This window comes from Acinonyx jubatus, chromosome X (assembly GCF_027475565.1).
Source record: "Acinonyx jubatus isolate Ajub_Pintada_27869175 chromosome X, VMU_Ajub_asm_v1.0, whole genome shotgun sequence".
NCBI classification, from domain to species: domain Eukaryota; kingdom Metazoa; phylum Chordata; class Mammalia; order Carnivora; family Felidae; genus Acinonyx; species Acinonyx jubatus.
In genome coordinates this window covers 61,139,527-61,158,755 of record NC_069389.1, presented here as the reverse complement: position 1 = coordinate 61,158,755, position 19,229 = coordinate 61,139,527, and the positions used below count along the sequence as shown (strand labels likewise).

General features: G+C 37.9%; 1 protein-coding gene across 13 annotated transcripts in view; it reads left to right on the top strand.

Annotated features, from left to right (window-relative positions):
- The window catches only part of ATRX (ATRX chromatin remodeler), a 307,952-nt gene that overhangs the window by 125,373 nt on the left and 163,350 nt on the right, over nucleotides 1-19,229 (top strand). For all 13 annotated transcript variants that reach the window (XM_053202513.1, XM_053202509.1, XM_053202506.1 and 10 more), the window contains 2 exons: nucleotides 613-789; nucleotides 6,961-7,054. In XM_053202513.1, coding sequence (XP_053058488.1) covers nucleotides 613-789; nucleotides 6,961-7,054 — 271 coding nt within the window. The remainder of the gene's footprint in view (nucleotides 1-612; nucleotides 790-6,960; nucleotides 7,055-19,229) is intronic.

Below are 19,229 nucleotides of genomic sequence, written 5' to 3'. Positions count from 1 at the left end.
AATCTCATAATACATGCATTTGAAGTTTATTAAATATTTAAAACTTTACTACCTTTACTCCTTTTGAGTGTCTGGTAATAGTTGTGCATGTTTTTTTCAGTTATTGCCAATAAACAGATGATTTTTATTATTATTTTTTAATTTTTTTATGTTTATTTCTGAGACAGAGAGAGACAGAACATGAGTGGGGGAGGGACAGAGAGAGAGGGAGACACAGAATCAGAAGCAGGCTCCAGGCTCTGAGCTGTCAGCACAGAACCCGACGTGGAGCTTGAACTCACAAACCTTGAGATCATGACCTGAGTCAAAGTTGGTTGCTCAACCGACTGAGCCACCCAGGCGCCCCTAAACGGATGATTTTTAGAGCAAAATATTTTTTACCTTTAAAAAAATCTATGAATGTCTATTGGTGATATTTAATTAGTATTTAATTATAGTAATATATCAAGTTTAATGTATAAGGTTGCCTGGTATCACCAGTGATACCAAAGTAAGTGCACAGCTCTGATTTTTTTTGTAAATCATGAAAATTTTCAACAATCAAAATAGTTTTATAACAGGTTTTAAAGGAAAAATGTCTGAAGGTTTTACTGATTTCTTTTCTCCACTTAGAAGCAAAACATCAAGTCAATTCTGAATCAGATTCAGAATCTGAAGAATCTAAGAAGCCAAGATACAGACATAGGCTTTTGAGACACAAACTCACTGTGAGTGATGGAGAATCTGGAGAAGAAAAAAAGATGAAGCCTAAAGAGCACAAAGAAGCCAAAGGCAGAAATAGAAGGAAAGGTAAGATATTTTAATTCTGAATGTAAGGAATATACTGATTTTATAAACTAATTACAGTAATCAAACTTTTTAAAGTTTATTTATTTTGAGAGAGAGAGAGAGAGAGGGAGGGAGAGAGAGGGAGAATCCAAAATGGGCTCTGTGCTGACAGCAGAGAGCCTGATGTGGGGCTTGAGCCCATGATCCGTGAGATCGTGACCTGAGCTGAACTCAGATACTTAACTGACTGAGCCACCCAGGGCTCTTACAGTAATGAAATTTAACTATTATCTGGACCACCTGTATTAAGTGAATATCAGCACACTGGCAAAAACTATTCTCTTAAATGAGAGTGAAATAAAGAATTTAGAGTGGGAAGATAACCCAGAAAATTGTGAGATGACACAAAGAATATATTTTTAGTCTTTTTTTTAAAAGTTTATTCATTTATTTTGAGAGAGAGAGAGAGATAGCACGAGAGAGAGAGAGGGAGAGAGAGAATCCCAAGCAGGCTCCACACCACCCCTGCATCAGCACAGAGCCTGATGTGGGGCTCGAACCCACAAACTAAGATCATGACCTGAGCTGAAACTCAAGAGTTGGAGGCTTAACACACTGAGCCACCTAGGCACCCCTATTTTTAATCTTTAGTAGTCATACACAACTTAGATTAAAAAGATACATATGACAATAAATAAAATATACTTAAAGGCTATGTAAAAAATACAGGATTGCCTGTAACTGCAAGAAGAAATAATGCTTCCTAAGGAAAGATAGACAATGCAGTTAATTTGGGTAGATTTATTATATGCAAAGCTTGTATATAGTCAGCTCAAATTTTCATTACATTAAAAGTCTGAATCCTGCATTGAGTGCTTATATGTTTCCAACATCATGATAAACATTGAGAATACAAAAATAAGTAAGGAAATCATTGTCTTGTATGGTGGTTTTCAGCCTGGCTATACATGTGGATTACTTTGGGGATTTTGAAGTATACATATTACAGGACTGCATCTCAAGCCAATTACAGCATAATTGGTGGTAGTGAAACCAAAGTATCCATATATTTTATAAAACATCTCTGATATGATTCTGATATGCAGCCAGGTTTGACTGTCAGTGGTTTAGTAAGAGTTATTGACATTAATATTATATGAAATTATAGCACCATGACGGGTGTCTTATACAACAGAGGTATTGTATAGTGTGGCACAAGGGAACATTTCCTTAGCTTCTTAGGGTATGGTATTTATCCCCAGAGAAGACTTCACAAAGATGAAAAGTTTCATTCAGCAGACCCAAGTTGTAATTGGGGACCAGGTAGATGTGTTGTGAAGATTTATAATATAAGAAGAGAAAAAACTTCAGAAGCCTCTGCAAAATGTTCACACATGGTTGAGGGGAAGCAGTTAATATGGTATATAGCTAAACTATAGGAGGGAATAGGGAAAGGATCAACAGGACATGAGGCTGGGCCAAGACAGAGACCAGGTGTTGGAGACACTTGTAAGCTTTGGTTTCTCAAACTGGAATACTTGACAGTTGATTCATGGGTACATGAGGCTGTAGAGTAAACATTGCATACCTCTTTGGTGTGTCCATTTTATTTGAGCATTGGGGTAGAACATTCTTAAATAATCACATGTATATTGAAAAATTAGCTAGCAGAAAGTTCAGAGAAACCTTTTGGTTTCTTAGGGGCAAATTTTAAAAACTTTACTCAGATTAACTCTTTGCCACTAGGAATAGGAAAGCAGTTTCGGAAGTATCTGAGAAGGACAATAGGCTCTAGAGGCTGGAGAGTCATTGGGAATTTTTTTTTCTTAATTTTAAAAAATATTTTTATTTGTAATATTTTTGTACTTTAGCCCTTTTGAGACATAATTCACAAACCATACAGTTTGCCTGTTTATAGCATACAAGCTGTATAAGCAGACAGCTTGATGAACACGTATGGCGCAGGACATTCATTACTAGTACTCATGAATCACAGCCTCAGCACAACCACCCATTGTTCCCATTGAAAGATTTTAACCAAGAATATAATATGATCAGATTAATTGCTTATTATTCTGTTATACTCAGAGCTTAGATTTGTGTCTCTGGAGGATATTGCTATAGTTGATACCAAGTACAATTTTTGAAGAGGAAAATTGACAGGGGTCATAGAGACTGAATTGTTAGATCTTATTAATTGATATGAAAGATAAAAGTCTGGGATGACTGCCAGGTTTTTGGAGTTGTCATGGTATATGTATAATACTACCAGAATAGTTGACATTGCCAAAATAGTTGATATCAGAATCTTGGAATCCTGAACATTTAAAGGGCTGTTGAACAGCCCTTTGTTGAACAGTTATTCATTAAAGAGGAAGAAGAGAAGTACCCTCCCCCCCGCCGCCACACACACTAAATATGTCATGGATATTTTCATGTTAAAAAATAATAGTACATCACTTTGTGAATGCTTTTTTAAAAAATTTTTTACAGCATGACTACAAGCTCGTTTTTCAGATTTTATAAAGCAACTGAGCAATTTAAGCAGGTTACATAGCTTCACACGAATTCCTGTGCATCTTCAACAAAAGGGGAGATACTGATTTTACCTCTGAGGCTCAGATCAGGATAGAGCCCTTTAGTGGACACAGTTACATTTGAAATGTTTTATTAAACTCTAAGTCTTTTGTCACCTGTTCCACTGTCCTCTTTTGTGGGTAATTTATTACCAAGTATTTTTTCATTTGTTTTTGTAGGAGGGAGTAAACAAATCCTATCATTTATGTTTCTAATATGGATTATAATATTGATTGATACTACATTTAAAGTTGCAAAGGGGCTTTATTTCAAAGGGTGGCTCAGTCAGTTAAGCATCCCAATTCTTGATTTTGGCTCAGGTTCACGATTATACACAGTTTGTGGGATCGAGCTCCACATCGGCTCCGCACTGTCAGTGCGGAGCCTGCTTGGGATTCTCTCTCTCTCCTTATCTCTCTGCGTGTTTCTGTCTCTGTCTCTCTCTGTCTCTCTCTCTCAATAAATAAATAAATAAATAAAAGTTGCATAACTTTTCAGGTTTTACAAACTGTTGTGCCTGTATTGTCTGGAAATTTAAGTTAGGCAATGGGGAGAAATCAAGAGAGAATAGCTGACTTAGTAGATCAAGGGCAACGTGAACTTTCAGTTTTCACCTAAATTTGAAAAAAATTATAAAAGTTATTTTGGTGATAATTTAAAAAATTTAATTATTGCCTTTATTATTATTAGATAATATTAAATTGATGTTTTTTTAAGTGTGATAATGCTATTTATATAGGACAGCATCCTTATGCTTAAGGATAAAGTGCCATGATATTTGCACTTACATTTAGATGGTTCAGTGCAAAAACCTGTGTGTGTATATACAAAGAGAAAGCAAACAAATATGATACATTTAACAAATGAGTTTAGGAGAAGGGTTGTAGATGTTCATTCAACAGTTTTTTCAAAGTTTTGGTACGTTTGAAAATTTTCAAAATAAAGTGATGAAAAATTAATAATAGGTTTAGAATTTTGCTTAATGACAGGATTTATATGTGTGCATATAGACACATGTGTTCTTCAAATTCCCAGTTGCTTAGCAGTTATTTTTTTATTTTTATTTGTTATTGTGGTAAAGTACACACAACATAAAATTTTAACCATTTTAACCATTTTTAAGTGTACATTTCAGTGACAGTATATTCACATTGTTGTACAACCATCAACACTCCACAACTCTTTTGTTATCCCAAACTGAAACTCTTTCAACAATAACTCCTTATTCCCCTTTCCCCCGTTATCAATTCTTTACTGTATTTATGTTAACCCATGTCTTTTTTTAGATAGATTATAGATTCTGATTTCAGATCAATATAGATCTTTGAAAAAATTTTTTATTTCAAAATTTACAGTTGAAAGAAATGTTGCAAAAATAGTACAGATTTCCTATATTCCTTCTACCCAGCTTCCCTAATTTAACACCTTAAATTTAACTATATAGTACAATAACCAAATCCAGGAAATTAACATTGATAGAATACTATTAGTTAAACTGGGGGTTGGGTAACTATACCTGTAGGCTAAATCTGACCGTCTACCTATTTTTATAAAGTGTTTTGGAACCAGGTTATACTTACTCAGTTACTGCTTTTGTGTAATTAGAGTGGCAAAGTTGAGCAGAAATAAGTAGTTGAAACAGAGACCATATAGCCTGCAAATATTTACCATCAGACTTTTTACATAAAATATTTTCTGACCTTTGAAGTGAGCTAAAGATCTTACTTGGTTATCGTTAGTTTTCTCACTAATGTCTTTTCTATTCCAGAATCCAAACTAGGATGCCACATTGCTTTTAGTTGTGATGTCTCCTTAATAGACTCCAATCTGTGACGGTTTCTCCTCCTTTTCTTTCATGACCTTGACACTTTTGAAGAGTATTGATCAGTTATTTTCTTTTCAAAAAAATTTTTAAATGTTTTTATTTATTTTTGAGAGAGCAAAAGAGTGAGTGGGAGAGGGGCAGAGAGAGAGAGAGAGGGAGACCCAGAATCTGAAGGGGACTCCAAGCTCTGAGCTGTCAGCACAGAGCCCGACACGTGGCTCAAACTCCCGAGCTGTGAGATTGTGACCTAAGCCAAAGTTGGACGCTCAACCGACTGAGCCACTCAGGCACCTTGATCAGTTCTTTTCTAGACTGTTAATCCATATGTATTTGTCTAATGTTTTCTTATGGTTAAATTGAGGTTATTAAACATTTTGACAAGAACACCACAAAAGTAATATTTAACCCTTCTCAGAGTATCCTACACCGAAATTATATGATGACAATATGTCTTATACTGGTAATACTGATTACTTGGTTAAGTTGGTGTCTGCTGGGTTTTTCCACTGCAAAAAAAATCTTTTTCTGTTCATATTTAATTAATGTCTTGTGGAGAGATACTTTGAAACTATTCAAATATCCTGTTTCTCATCATACTAAAGCCCACTAATTTTAGCATTCGTCTTGTCTGAAGCAGTTTTTGTGATGTTTATCTAGTGGTTATTTTCTATTTCTTTCTTTACTTACACATTTAGTAATGGTAAGGAAGAGCTATCTGTTTTCCCTTATTTATCCCATTACTTAATATGAATTTATAGATATTTTATTCTATTAGTTGTAATTCAGTTGTTCATTTTGTTGCTCACATTGTTCCAGCTTTGGCTATTAGAAGCTCCTTCAAGTTGGATCAAGTGTTCTTTGAATATACCCCAATCATTCTTTGAGCATTGGATTATTTTCTGGCAGCACAAGATATTTGAGACTCATTTTGTGTATTCCCTGCCTGGTTTCCTCTGGCCAGAAAAATGTGTATTCTGCTGGAGTTTAGATACCTATGTCATAGTGGCTATTTTGGTACAGAAAAATAAAATTTTTGAGAGAAAAATAAAATTGGGGTTTCCATTTACTCTCATGATATACAGGGCTCAGCTCCTTTTTCTCAGTGCTGTGGCTAGAAATGGGGTTCTCCCAGTTTTGCTGGGAGTTTTGGCACCCTCTGCATAGTTTTGGAATTCAGCCTCCCTTCTTGTTGAAATCAGGAAAGAAAGAAGGAAAAAACCCTATGACACCCATAGTCACTACCCCAACCTCAATTTTATAGGAATCATTATTCAAGTTTTTGTTTCAGTCCCCAGTCTGTCTGCTGTTGTTTCCTTTTTGGAGTGCTTAGGTCATTTCTTTATATATTCTGTTCATAATTTCTAGTTGTCATAAATGGCAGAGAGTCTGTATTTGTCCTTACTCCCTTTTGGCCAGCCTACTTTGTTTGTTTTGAATAACCAGAATTCTTTTTATTCACCTTTGGTAATAATGAATATATTTTATTGACAGTTAAATTCACATTTTAAAAATTCATACCTAATTAATACTTATATTTTAATATAGAACCATAGTTTTATAATCATAGTTGGAATACATTTGAATAGTTTTTATAAGTTCTATTTGAATTATTAACTAGTCTAATCTATATGATGTGTAATATCCATTAATGTACATACTAAAATATAAATTAATGTGCATACTGTAGATACTCACACATTGGTCTAAGTTTTAATGTGAAGTTATTGACAAATTAAGTGAATTGCATTTCTGTTGGGAAGTATTTAATAACTTAATTTTTTTTTTTCAAGTGAGCAGTGAAGATTCTGAAGATTCTGATTTTCAGGAATCAGGAGTTAGTGAAGAAGTTAGTGAATCTGAAGATGAACAACGGCCTAGAACAAGGTAAATATTATATCACTATTTCAAAAATTTTAGGTATATGAATAAAAATGCTTCAAGTTATTTGTAGAAAGGTTGATGTTACTAATAAAGTAAAAAATTTAATATTTTGATTTGAAACGAATTGTGAAAATTAATTTAAGAAGAGTACATATAAACATATATGGTTAAAATATGTGTTCTAAACTGGGAGGACTTTGTGCAAAATCACACTTGACTGTAATTTTGGTTGTTATATGGGGGGGGGATGTACCAGTGTAGTAGATTACAGGCTTTGTAGACAGCCTACCTAATCTAACTGTTGGCTCTAATATTTGTTATTTGTATGATTACTCTGTGCTTTAGTTTCCTCATCTGTAAAATGGGGGATTATAGTAGCACTTACCTTATTGATTATGATGGGCATTAATTGGGCTTCTAATATGCCCACTTGGAATATAGGAAATGTTCCCTGAAATCTAATTATTGGTCTTAGTAGTATACTAGTATTATAGTGATGAAGATGTGTTTGTTCTCTCAGTACGCATAGCTACTGACCTAGATGACTAGTTAGTTAAAATACTGCATAGTATTTTTTTTAAAGTTTACGTACCTATTTTGGGAGAGAGAGAGTGCATGCATGCTTGTGAGTAGGGGAGGGTAGAGGAGGAGAGAGAATCCCTAGCAGGCTGCATGCTAAGTGCAGAGCCTGACACGGAGCTTGATCTCACAAACCGTGAGATCATGACCTGAGCTGAAATCAAGAGTTGGATGCTTAACCAAATGAGCCACCCAGGTGCCCCTATTTCTTAGCATAGTATTTTAGATAATACTAACCTTTCTAAGAATTTTTTATTTCCTCCGGAATATCACATATTGGCCTTTTGTCTAAGATCAAGTATATTTCCTTCAGAATAATATTATCCTTTTATAATTTATCAAATGGGCAACCTATTTGTATTTGTCTGAATGTGATATGTGCGTCTGCATAGGTGTCATACCTGTAAATTTTAAAACATTTGAGATCTTTTTAGATTAGCAGTTACCAGGTTGTTCCTGGAGTATAGCAACATATTGTACATTAGGGAAATAACAATAGGATAAATTGAGAGATTTTTAAACCTGAGAATTCACATAACACAAAAATTCACTTATTTTATTTTATTTTATTTTATTTTTTTTTATTTATTGAGATAAAAGTATTTTATTTTCAAGTTTGTTTTTTAAATTTAAATTTTAGTTAACATGCAGTACAGTATTGGTTTCAGAAGTAAAATTTAGTGATTCATCACTTACATACAGTACTCAGTGCTTATCACAACATAGTCCCTTACCTATCATACATCTAGCCTATCTCCCACTCACTTCCCTCTGTCAACCCATAGTTTGCTTTTCTCATTAAGGGTCTCCTGTGGTTTTATTCCCTCTCTTCTCTTCCCCCCACCTCCTTCCCATATGTTCATCTGTTTTGTTTCTTAATTAAATTCCACATATGAGTGAAATCATATGATATCTGTCTTATTTCGCTTAGCATAATACATTCTAGCTCCATCCACGACATCGCAAATGGACAGATCTCATTCTTTTTGATGGCTGAATAATATTCCATTAAACACACACACACACACACACACACACACACACACACACACACACACACACACCACATCTTCTTTATCCATTCATCAGTTGGTGGAAATTTGGGCTGTCTCCATAATTTGGTTATTGTTGATAATGCTGCTACAAAGATCAGGGTGCATGTACCCCTTCAAATGTATATTTTTGTATCCTTTGGGTAAATACCTAATAGTGCAATTGCTGGGTCATAGGGTAGTTTTATGTACTTTCTTGAGGAACCTCATACTGTTCTCCAGAGTGGCTGAACCCATTTGCATTCCCACCAGCAGTGCAGGAAAGATCCCTTTTCTCTGCATCCTTGCTAACACCCGTTCTTTCTTGCGTTGTTAATTTTAGCCATTCTGATAGGTGTGATGATGATCAGTGATGTTGAGCATCTTTTCATGTGTCTGTTAGCCATCGGATGTCTTCTTTGGAAAAAGGTCTTTTCATGTCTTCTGTCAATTTATTAACTCAGTTATTTGTTTTCTGGGTGTTGAATTTGATAAGTTTTTTTATAGATTTTGGATGCTAACCTTTATCCGATATGTCATTTGCAAATATCTTCTCCCATTCTGTAGGCTACCTTTTAGTTTTGTTGATTGTTTCCTTTGTTGTGTAGAAGCTTTGTATCTTGATGAGGTCCCAGTAGTTCATGTTTGCTTTCATTTCCCTTGCCTTCAGTGACATGTCTAGTAAGAAGTTGCTCCACCTCAGGTCAGAGAGGTTGCTGCCTATGTTCTCCTCTAGGATTTAGATGGTTTCCTGTCTTACATTTAGGTCTTTCATCCATTTTGAATGTATTTTTATAAATGGTGTTAAAAAGTTGTCAACTTTCATTCGTCTGTATGTTGCTGTCCTGTTTTCCTAACACCATTTATTATCCATTGGATATTCTTTCCTGCATTGTTGAAGATGGGTCGGCCATATAGTTGTGGGTCCATTTCTGGGTTCTCTATTCTGTTCCATTGATCTGAGTGTCTATTTTTGACCCAGTAGCATACTGTCTTGATGGCTACAGCTTTGTAATACAATGTAAAATCTGGAATCATGATGCCTCCAGTTTTGTTTTTCTTTTTCAGGATTGCTTTGGTTATTTGGGGTGTTTTGTGGTTCCATACAAATGTAGGATTGTTTCTTCTAGCTCAGTGAAAACTGCTGGTGGTATTTTGATAGGGATTGCATTTAAGATGTAGACTGCTTTGGGAAGTATAGACATTTTAACAATATTTTTTCTTCCAATCCATGGGCATGGAGTTTTTCCATTTCTTGGTGTCCTATTCAATTTCTTTCATAAGTGTGCTATAGTTTTCAGAGTATAGATATTTTACCTCTTTAGTTAATTTTATTCCTAGGTAACATATTATTTCTTGAGGACTTGCAAATGTGATTGATTCCTTGCTTTTCTTTTTTTGCTGCTTCATTATTAGTGTATAGAAAAGAAACAAATACTGCATGTTGATGTTATATCCTATGACTTTGCTGAATTCATGTATTTGTTCTAGCAATTTTTTTTTAATTTACATCCAAGTTAGTTAGCATATAGTACAGCAATGATTTCAGGAGTAGATTCCTAAATCTTAATGCCCCTTAATGCCCATCCTCCCTCCCACGAGCCCTCCAGTAACGCTCTGTTTGTTCTCCATATTTAAGAGTCTGTTGTTTTGTCTCCCTCCCTGGTTTTATATTATTTTTGCTTCCCTTCCCTTATGTTCATCTGTTTTGTATCTTAAAATCCTTATATGAGTGAAGTCATATGATATTTGTCTTTCTCTGACTAATTTCACTTAGCATAATACCCTCTAGTTCCATCCATGTAGTTGCAAATGGCAAGATTTCATTCTTTTTGATTGCCGAGTAATAATCCACTCTGTGTGTGTGTGTGTGTGTGTGTGTGTGTGTGTGTGTGTGTCTGTGTACACGTACCACATCTTCTCTATCCATTCATCCACTGAAGGACATATGGGCTCTTTCCTTACCTTTGTTGATAGTTTTTCTTTCTTTTGCTTTATTTTTTTTATTAACTTGTTTTATATTTTAAAAAATTTATATCCCAATTCATTAGCATATAGTGCAACAATGATTTCAGGAGTAGATTCCTTAGTGCGTCTTACCCATTTAGCCGATCCCCCCTCCTGCCACCCCTCCAGTAACCCTCTGTTTGTTCTCCATATTTATGAGTCTCTTCTGTTTTTTTTTAATATATGAAATTTATTGTCAAATTGGTTTCCATACAACACCCAGTGCTCATCCCAAAAGGTGCCCTCCTCAATACTCATCACCCACCCTCCCCTCCCTCCCACCCCCCATCAACCCTCAGTTTGTTCTCAGTTTTTAACAGTATCTTATGCTTTGGCTCTCTCCCACTCTAACCTCTTTTTTTTTTTTTTCCTTCCCCTCCCCCATGGGTTTCTGTTAAGTTTCTCAGCATCCACATAAGAGTGAAACCATATGGTATCTGTCTTTCTCTGTATGGCTTATTTCACTTAGCATCACACTCTCCAGTTCAATCCACGTTGCTACAAAAGGCCATATTTCATTTTTTCTCATTGCAACGTAGTATTCCATTGTGTATATAAACCACAATTTCTTTATCCATTCATCAGTTGATAGACATTTAGGCTCTTTCCATAATTTGGCTATTGTTGAGAGTGCTGTTATAAACATTGGGGTACAAGTGCCCCTATGCATCAGTACTCCTGTATCCCTTGGATAAATTCCTAGCAGTGCTATTGCTGGGTCATAGGGTAGGTCTATTTTTAATTTTCTGAGGAACCTCCACACTGCTTTCCAGAGCGGCTGCACCAATTTGCGTTCCCACCAACAGTGCAAGAGGGTTCTGGTTCTCCACATCCTCTCCAGCATCTATAGTCTCCTGATTTGTTCATTTTGGCCACTCTCACTGGCGTGAGGTGATACCTGAGTGTGGTTTTGATTTGTATTTCCCTGATGAGGAGCGATGTTGAACATCTTTTCATGTGCCTGTTGGCCATCCGGATGTCTTCTTTAGAGAAGTGTCTATTCATGTTTTCTGCCCATTTCTTCACTGGGTTATTTGTTTTTCGGGTGTGGCGTTTGGTGAGCTCTTTATAGATTTTGGATACTAGCCCTTTGTCCGATATGTCATTTGCAAATACCTTTTCCCATTCCGTTGGTTGCCTTTTAGTTTTGTTGGTTGTTTCCTTTGCTGTGCAGAAACTTTTTATCTTCGTAAGGTCCCAGTAATTCACTTTTGCTTTTAATTCCTTTGCCTTTGGGGATGTGTCCAGTAAGAGATTGCTACGGCTGAGATCAGAGAGGTCTTTTCCTGCTTTCTCCTCTAAGGTTTTGATGGTTTCCTGTCTCACATTCAGGTCCTTTATCCATTTTGAGTTCATTTTTGTGAATGGTGTGAGAAAGTGGTCTAGTTTCAACCTTCAGCATGTTGCTGTCCAGTTCTCCCAGCACCATTTGTTAAAGAGACTGTCTTTTTTCCATTGGATGTTCTTTCCTGCTTTGTCAAAGATGAGTTGGCCATACGTTTGTGGGTCTAGTTCTGGGGTTTCTATTCTATTCCATTGGTCTATGTGTCTGTTTTTGTGCCTATACAATGCTATCTTGATGATGACAGCTTTGTAGTAGAGGCTAAAGTCTGGGATTGTGATGCCTCCTGCTTTGGTCTTCTTCAGAATTACTTTGGCTATTCGGGGCCTTTTGTGGTTCCATATGAATTTTAGGATTGCTTGTTCTAGTTTCGAGAAGAATGCTGGTGCAATTTTGATTGGGATTGCATTGAATGTGTAGATAGCTTTGGGTAGTATTGACATTTTGACAATATTTATTCTTCCAATCCATGAACATGGTATGTCTTTCCATTTCTTTAAATCTTCTTCAATTACCTTCATAAGCTTTCTATAGTTTTCAGCATACAGATCCTTTACATCTTTGGTTAAATTTATTCCTAGGTATTTTATGCTTCTTGGTGCAATTGTGAATGGGATCAGTTTCTTTATTTGTCTTTCTGTTGCTTCATTGTTTGTGGATAAGAATGCAACTGATTTCTGTACATTGATTTTGTATCCTGCAACTTTGCTGAATTCATGTATCAGTTCTAGCAGACTTTTGGTGGAGTCTGTCGGATTTTCCATGTATAATATCATGTCATCTGCAAAAAGTGAAAGCTTAACTAACTTCATCTTTGCCAATTTTGATGCCTTTGATTTCCTTTTGTTGTCTGATTGCTGATGCTAGAACTTCCAGCACTATGTTAAACAACAGTGGTGAGAGTGGACATCCCTGTCGTGTTCCTGATCTCAGGGGGAAAGCTCTCAGTTTTTCCCCGTTGAGGATGATGTTAGCTGTGGGCTTTTCATAAATGGCTTTTATGATGTGTAAGTATGTTCCTTCTATCCCGACTTTCTCAAGGGTTTTTATTAAGAAAGGGTGCTGGATTTTGTCAAAGGCCTTTTCTGCATCGATTGACAGGATCATATGGTTCTTCTCTTTTTTTTTTTTGTTAATGTGATGTATCACGTTGATTGATTTGCGAATGTTGAACCAGCCCTGCATCCCAGGAATGAATCCCATTTGATCATGGTGAATCATTCTTTTTATATGCCATTGAATTCGATTTGCTAGTATCTTATTGAGAATTTTTACATCCATATTCATCAGAGATATTGGCCTGTAGTTCTCTTTTTTTACTGGGTCTCTGGTTTAGGAATCAAAGTAATACAGGCTTCATAGAACGACTCTGGAATTTTCCCTTCCCTTCTATTTCTTGGAATAGCTTGAGAAGGATAGGTATTATCTCTGCTTTAAACGTCTGGTAGAACTCCCCTGGGAAGCCGTCTGGTCCTGGACTCTTATTTGTTGGGAGATTTTTGATAACCGATTCAATTTCTTCGCTGGTTATGGGTCTGTTCAAGCTTTCTATTTCCTCCTGATTGAGGTTTGGAAGAGTGTGGGTGTTCAGGAATTTGTCCATTTCTTCCAGGTTGTCCAATTTGTTGGCATATAATTTTTCATAGTATTCCCTGATAATTGTTTGTATCTATGAGGGATTGGTTGTAATAATTCCATTTTCATTCATGATTTTATCTATTTGGGTCATCTCCCTTTTCTTTTTGAGAAGCCTGGCTAGAGGTTTGTCAATTTTGTTTATTTTTTCAAAAAACCAACTCTTGGTTTCGTTGATCTGCTCTACAGTTTTTTTATATTCTATATTGTTTATTTCTACTCTGATCTTTATTATTTCTCTTCTTCTGCTGGGTTTAGGCTGCCTTTGCTGTTCTGCTTCTATTTCCTTTAGGTGTGCTGTTAGATTTTGTAGTTGGGATTTTTCTTGTTTCTTGAGATAGGCCTGGATTGCAATGTATTTTCCTCTCAGGACTGCCTTTGCTGTGTCCCAAAGCGTTTGGATTGTTGTATTTTAATTTTCGTTTGTTTCCATATATTTTTTAATTTCTTCTCTAATTGCCTGGTTGACCCACTCATTCGTTAGTAGGGTGTTCTTTAACCTCCATGCTTTTGGAGGTTTTCCAGACTTTTTCCTGTGGTTGATTTCAAGCGTCATCGCATTGTGGTCTGAAAGTATGCATGGTATAATTTCAATTCTTGTAAACTTATGAAGGGCTGTTTTGTGACCCAGTATATGATCTATCTTGGAGAATGTTCCATGTGCACTCGAGAAGAAAGTATATTCTGTTGCTTTGGGATGCAGAGTTCTAAATATATCTGTCAAGTCCATCTGATCCAATGTGTCATTCAGGGCCCTTGTTTCTTTATTGACCGTGTGTCTAGATGATCTATCCATTTCTGTAAGTGGGGTTTTAAAGTCCCCTGCAATTACTACATTCTTCTCAATAAGGTTGCTTATGTTTATGAGTAATTGTTTTATATATTTGGGGGCTCCGGTATTCGGCGCATAGACATTTATAATTGTTAGCTCTTCCTGATGGATAGACCCTGTAATTATTATATAATGCCCTTCTTTATCTCTTGTTACAGCCTTTAATTTAAAGTCTAGTTTGTCTGTTATAAGTAAGGCTACTCCAGCTTTCTTTTGGCCTCCAGTAGCATGATAAATAGTTCTCCATCCCCTCACTCTCAATCTAAAGGTGTCCTCAGGTCTAAAATGAGTCTCTTGTAGACAGCAAATAGATTGGTCTTGTTTTTTTATCCATTCTGATACCCTATGTCTTTTGGTTGGCGCATTTAATCCATTTACATTCAGTGTTATTATAGAAAGATACGGGTTTAGAGTCATTGTGATGTCTGTATGTTTTATGCTTGTAGTGATGTCTCTGGTACTTTGTCTCACAGGGTCCCCCTTAGCATCTCTTGTAGGGCTGGTTTAGTGGTGACAAATTCCTTCAGTTTTTGTTTGTTTGGGAAGACCTTTATCTCTCCTTCGATTCTAAATGACAGACTTGCTGGATAAAGGATTCTCGGCTGCATATTTTTCTGTTTAGCACACTGAAGATTTCGTGCCAATCCTTTCTGGCCTGCCAAGTTTCAAAAGAGAGATCAGTCATGAGTCTCATAGGTCTCCCTTTATATGTGAGGGCACGTTTATCCCTTGCTGCTTTCAGAATTTTCTCTTTATCCTTGTATTTTGCCAGTTTCACTATGATATGTCATGCAGAAGATCAATTCAAGTTACGTCTGAAGGGAGTTCTCTGTGCCTCTTGGATTTCAATGCCTTTTTCCTTCCCCAGTTCAGGGAAGTTCTCAGCTATTATTTCTTCACGTACCCCTTCAGCACCTTTCCCTCTCTCTTCCTCCTCTGGGATACCAATTATGCGTATATTATTTCTTTTTAGTGTACCACTTAGTTCTCTATTTTTCCCCTCATACTCCTGGATGTTTTTATCTCTCTTTCTCTCAGCTTCCTCTTTTTCCATAACTTTATCTTCTAGTTCACCTATTCTCTCCTCTGCCTCTTCAATCCGAGCTCTCGTGTTTTCCATTTTGTTTTGCATTTCGTTTAAAGCACTTTTCAGCTCCTTGTGTCTGTTCCTTAGTCCCTTGATCTCTGTAGGAAGAGATTCTCTGCTGTCCTCTATAGTGTTTTCAAGCCCAGCGATTAATTTTATGACTATTGTTCTAAATTCACTTTCTGTTATATTATTTAAATCCTTTTTGATCAGTTCATTAGCTGTTGTTATTTCCTGGAGATTCTTCTGAGGGGAATTCTTCTGCTCGGTAATTTTGGATAGTCCCTGGAGTGGTTTAGGACCTGCAGGGCACTTCCCCTGTGCTGTGGTGTATTACTGGAGTTGGTGGGCAGGGCCGCAGTCCGACCTGATGTCTGCCCCCAGCCCACTGCTGGGGCCACAGTCAGACTGGTGTGTGCCTTCTGTTCCCCTCTCCTAGGGGCGGGATTCACTGTGGGGTGGCGTGGCCCGTCTGGGCTACTTGCACACTGCCAGGCTTGTGATGCTGGGGATCTGGCGTATTAGCTGGGGTGGGTAGGCAAGGTGCACGGGGGCAGGAGGGGCAGGCTTAGTTCGCTTCTCCTTAGGTGATCCACTTCAGGAGGGGCCCTGTGGCAGGGGGAGGGAGTCAGATCCGCTGCCAGAGGTTTGGCTCCGCAGAAGCACCGAGTTGGGTGTTTGCGGGGAGCGAGGAAGTTCCCTGGCAGGAACTGGTTCCCTTTGGGATTTTGGCTGGGGGATGGGCGGGGGAGATGGCGCTGGCGAGCGCCTTTGTTCCCCACCAAACTGAGCTCTGTCGTCTGGGGGCTCAGCAGCTCTCCCTCCCTTTGTCCTCCAGCCTTCCCGCTTTCTGAGCAGAGCTGTTCACTTATGACCTCCCAGACGCTAAGTCGCGCTTGCTGTCAGAACACACTCCGTCCGTCCGGCCCCTCTGCTTTTGCAAGCCAGACTTGGGGGCTCTGCTTGGCCGGCGAGCCGCCCCTCCACCCCGCCTCCCTCCCGACAGTCCATGGAGCGCGCACTGCCTCGCCGCCCTTCCTACCCTCTTCCGTGGGCCTCTCGTCTGCGCTTGGCTCCGGAGACTCCATTCTGCTAATCCTCTGGCGGTTTTCTGGGTTATTTAGGCAGGTGTAGGTGGAATCTAAGTGATCAGCAGGATGCGCGGTGAGCACAGCATCCTCCTACGCCGCCATCTTCCCTCTCTCCTCGCCAAAATAATTTCTAAAAGAAAATACTCCAGAGTAATTAACAGGCATTATGTACCCAAGGAATGGAACAAATAGGAAGTTCAGGTTCTAAGGAGCTGCCTTGTTTGTGCCAGTGGCCCCACGCTAGCTCTTTATTAATTGCACCACCTGGCATGCTGATAGTGAACTGAGCTTTGGAACATTTCAGGCCTGGCATGGAATGCAGTTTTTACACAAGTGTTTTGTGGTTCAGAAATCCGATTTCACAGCTTATCTTCCGTTATATGAAAGTGTTTATGGTGTGTCTGGAGCTGGAGTAAGTTCCTGCGGGTGCCCAAGAGCAGGAGCCTCCTTTCTCCTCTCATTAATTTGCTGATGCCTAACTGCACTGACGCAGCGGTGAGATACCGGGGAGAGAGGAGTCTCTTCTGTTTTGTCCCCCTCCCTGTTTTTTTTTTTTTTTAAGTTTATTTATTTTTGGGACAGAGAGAGACAGAGCATGAATGGGGGAGGGTCAGAGAGAGAAGGAGACACAGAATCTGAAACAGGCTCCAGGTCCGATCTGTCAGCACAGAGCCCGACGCAGGGTTCGAACTCACGGACCGCGAGATCATGACCCGAGCCGAAGTCGGAAGCTCAACCGACTGAGCCACCCGGGCGCCCCCCCTCCCTGTTTTTATATTATTTTTGTTTCCCTTCCCTTATGTTCATCTGTTTTGTCTTTTAAAGTCCTCATATGAGTGAAGTCATATGATATTTGTATTTCTCTAACTAATTTCACTTAGCATAATACCCTCTAGTTCCATCCACGTTGTAGCAAGTGGCAAGATTTCATTCTATTTGATTGGTGGGTAATACTCAAAGCCTATTGGTGAGTAATACTCAAAGAATACCACATCTTCTTTATCCATTTACCCATTGATGGACACGGGGGCTCTATCCATACTTTGGCTATTGTTGATAGTTCTGCTATAAACATTGGGATGCATGTGTCCCTTCGAAACAGCATAACTGTATCCTTTGAATAAATACCTAATAGTGCAGTTTCTGGGTCATAGGGTAGTTCTATTTTTAATTTTTTGAGGAACCCCCGTACTGTTTTCCAGAGTGGCTGCACCAGTTTGCATTCCCACCAGCAGTGCAAAAGAGACCCTTTTTCTCTACAACCTCACCAACATCTGTAGTTGCCTGAGTTGTTAATTTTAGCCATTCTGACAGGTGTGAGGTGCTATCTCGTGGTTTTTATTTGTATTTTTCTGATGAGCATTTTTTCATGTGTTGGTTGGCCATCTGGATATCTTCTTTGGAGAAATGTCCATTCATGTCTTTTGCCCATTTCTTTACTGGATTATATGTTTTTTGTGTGTTGAGTTTGATAGGTTCTTTATAGATTTTGGATACTAACCCTTTATCCAATATGTCATTTGCAAATATCTTCTCCTATTCTGTTGGTTGCCTTTTAGTTTTGCTGATTGTTTCCTTCACTTTGCAGAAGGTATTTATTTTGATGAGGTCCCAGTAGTTCATTTTTGGTTTTGTTTCCCTTGGCTCCAGAGACATGTTGAGTAAGAAGTTGTGGCCAAGGTCAAATAGGTTTTTTCCGTGTTTTCTGCATGTCACTGTCTAGTTTTCCCAGCACCACTTGCTGAAGAGACTGTCTTTATTCTATTGGATATTCTTTCTTGCTTTGTCAAAGATTAGTTGGCCATACGTTTATGGGTCCATTTCTGGGTTTTCTATTCTGTTCCATTGATCTGAGTGTCTGTTCTTGTGCCAGTACCATACTGTCTTGATGATTACAGCTTTGTAATACAGCTTTGTGATGCCTCCTACTTTGGTTTCATTTTTCAAGATTGCTTTGGCTATTCGGGGTCTTTTGTGGTTCCATACAAATTTTAGAATTATTTGTTCTAGCTCTGTGAAGAATGCTGGTGTTCCTTTGATAGAGATTCCTTTGAATATGTAGATTGCTTTGGGTAGTATCAACATTTTAACAAGATTTGTTCTTCCTATCCAAGAGCCTGGAATATTTTTCCATTTTTTTGTGTCTTCTTCAATTTCTTTCATAAGCTTTCTATACCTTTCAGTGTATCCATTTTTCACGTCTTTGGTTAGATTTATTCCTAGGTATTTTATGGTTTTTGGTGCAATTGTAACTGGGATCACTTCCTTGATTTCTCTTTCTGTTGCTTCATTGTTGGTGTATAGGAATGCAACCGATTCCTGTGCATTGGTTTTATATCCTGCCACTTTGCTCAATTCATGGATCATTTCTTACATCTTTTGGGTTTCCCATGTAGAGTATCATGTCATCTGCAAAGACTGGAAGTTTGACCTCCTCCTGTCTGATTTGTATGTCTTTTATTTCTTTGTGTTGTCTAGTGAAGCTAAGACTTCCAAAACTATATTGAATAACAGTGGCGAGAGTGGACATCCCTGTCTTGTTCCTGACCTTAGGGGGAAAGCTCTCAGTTTTTC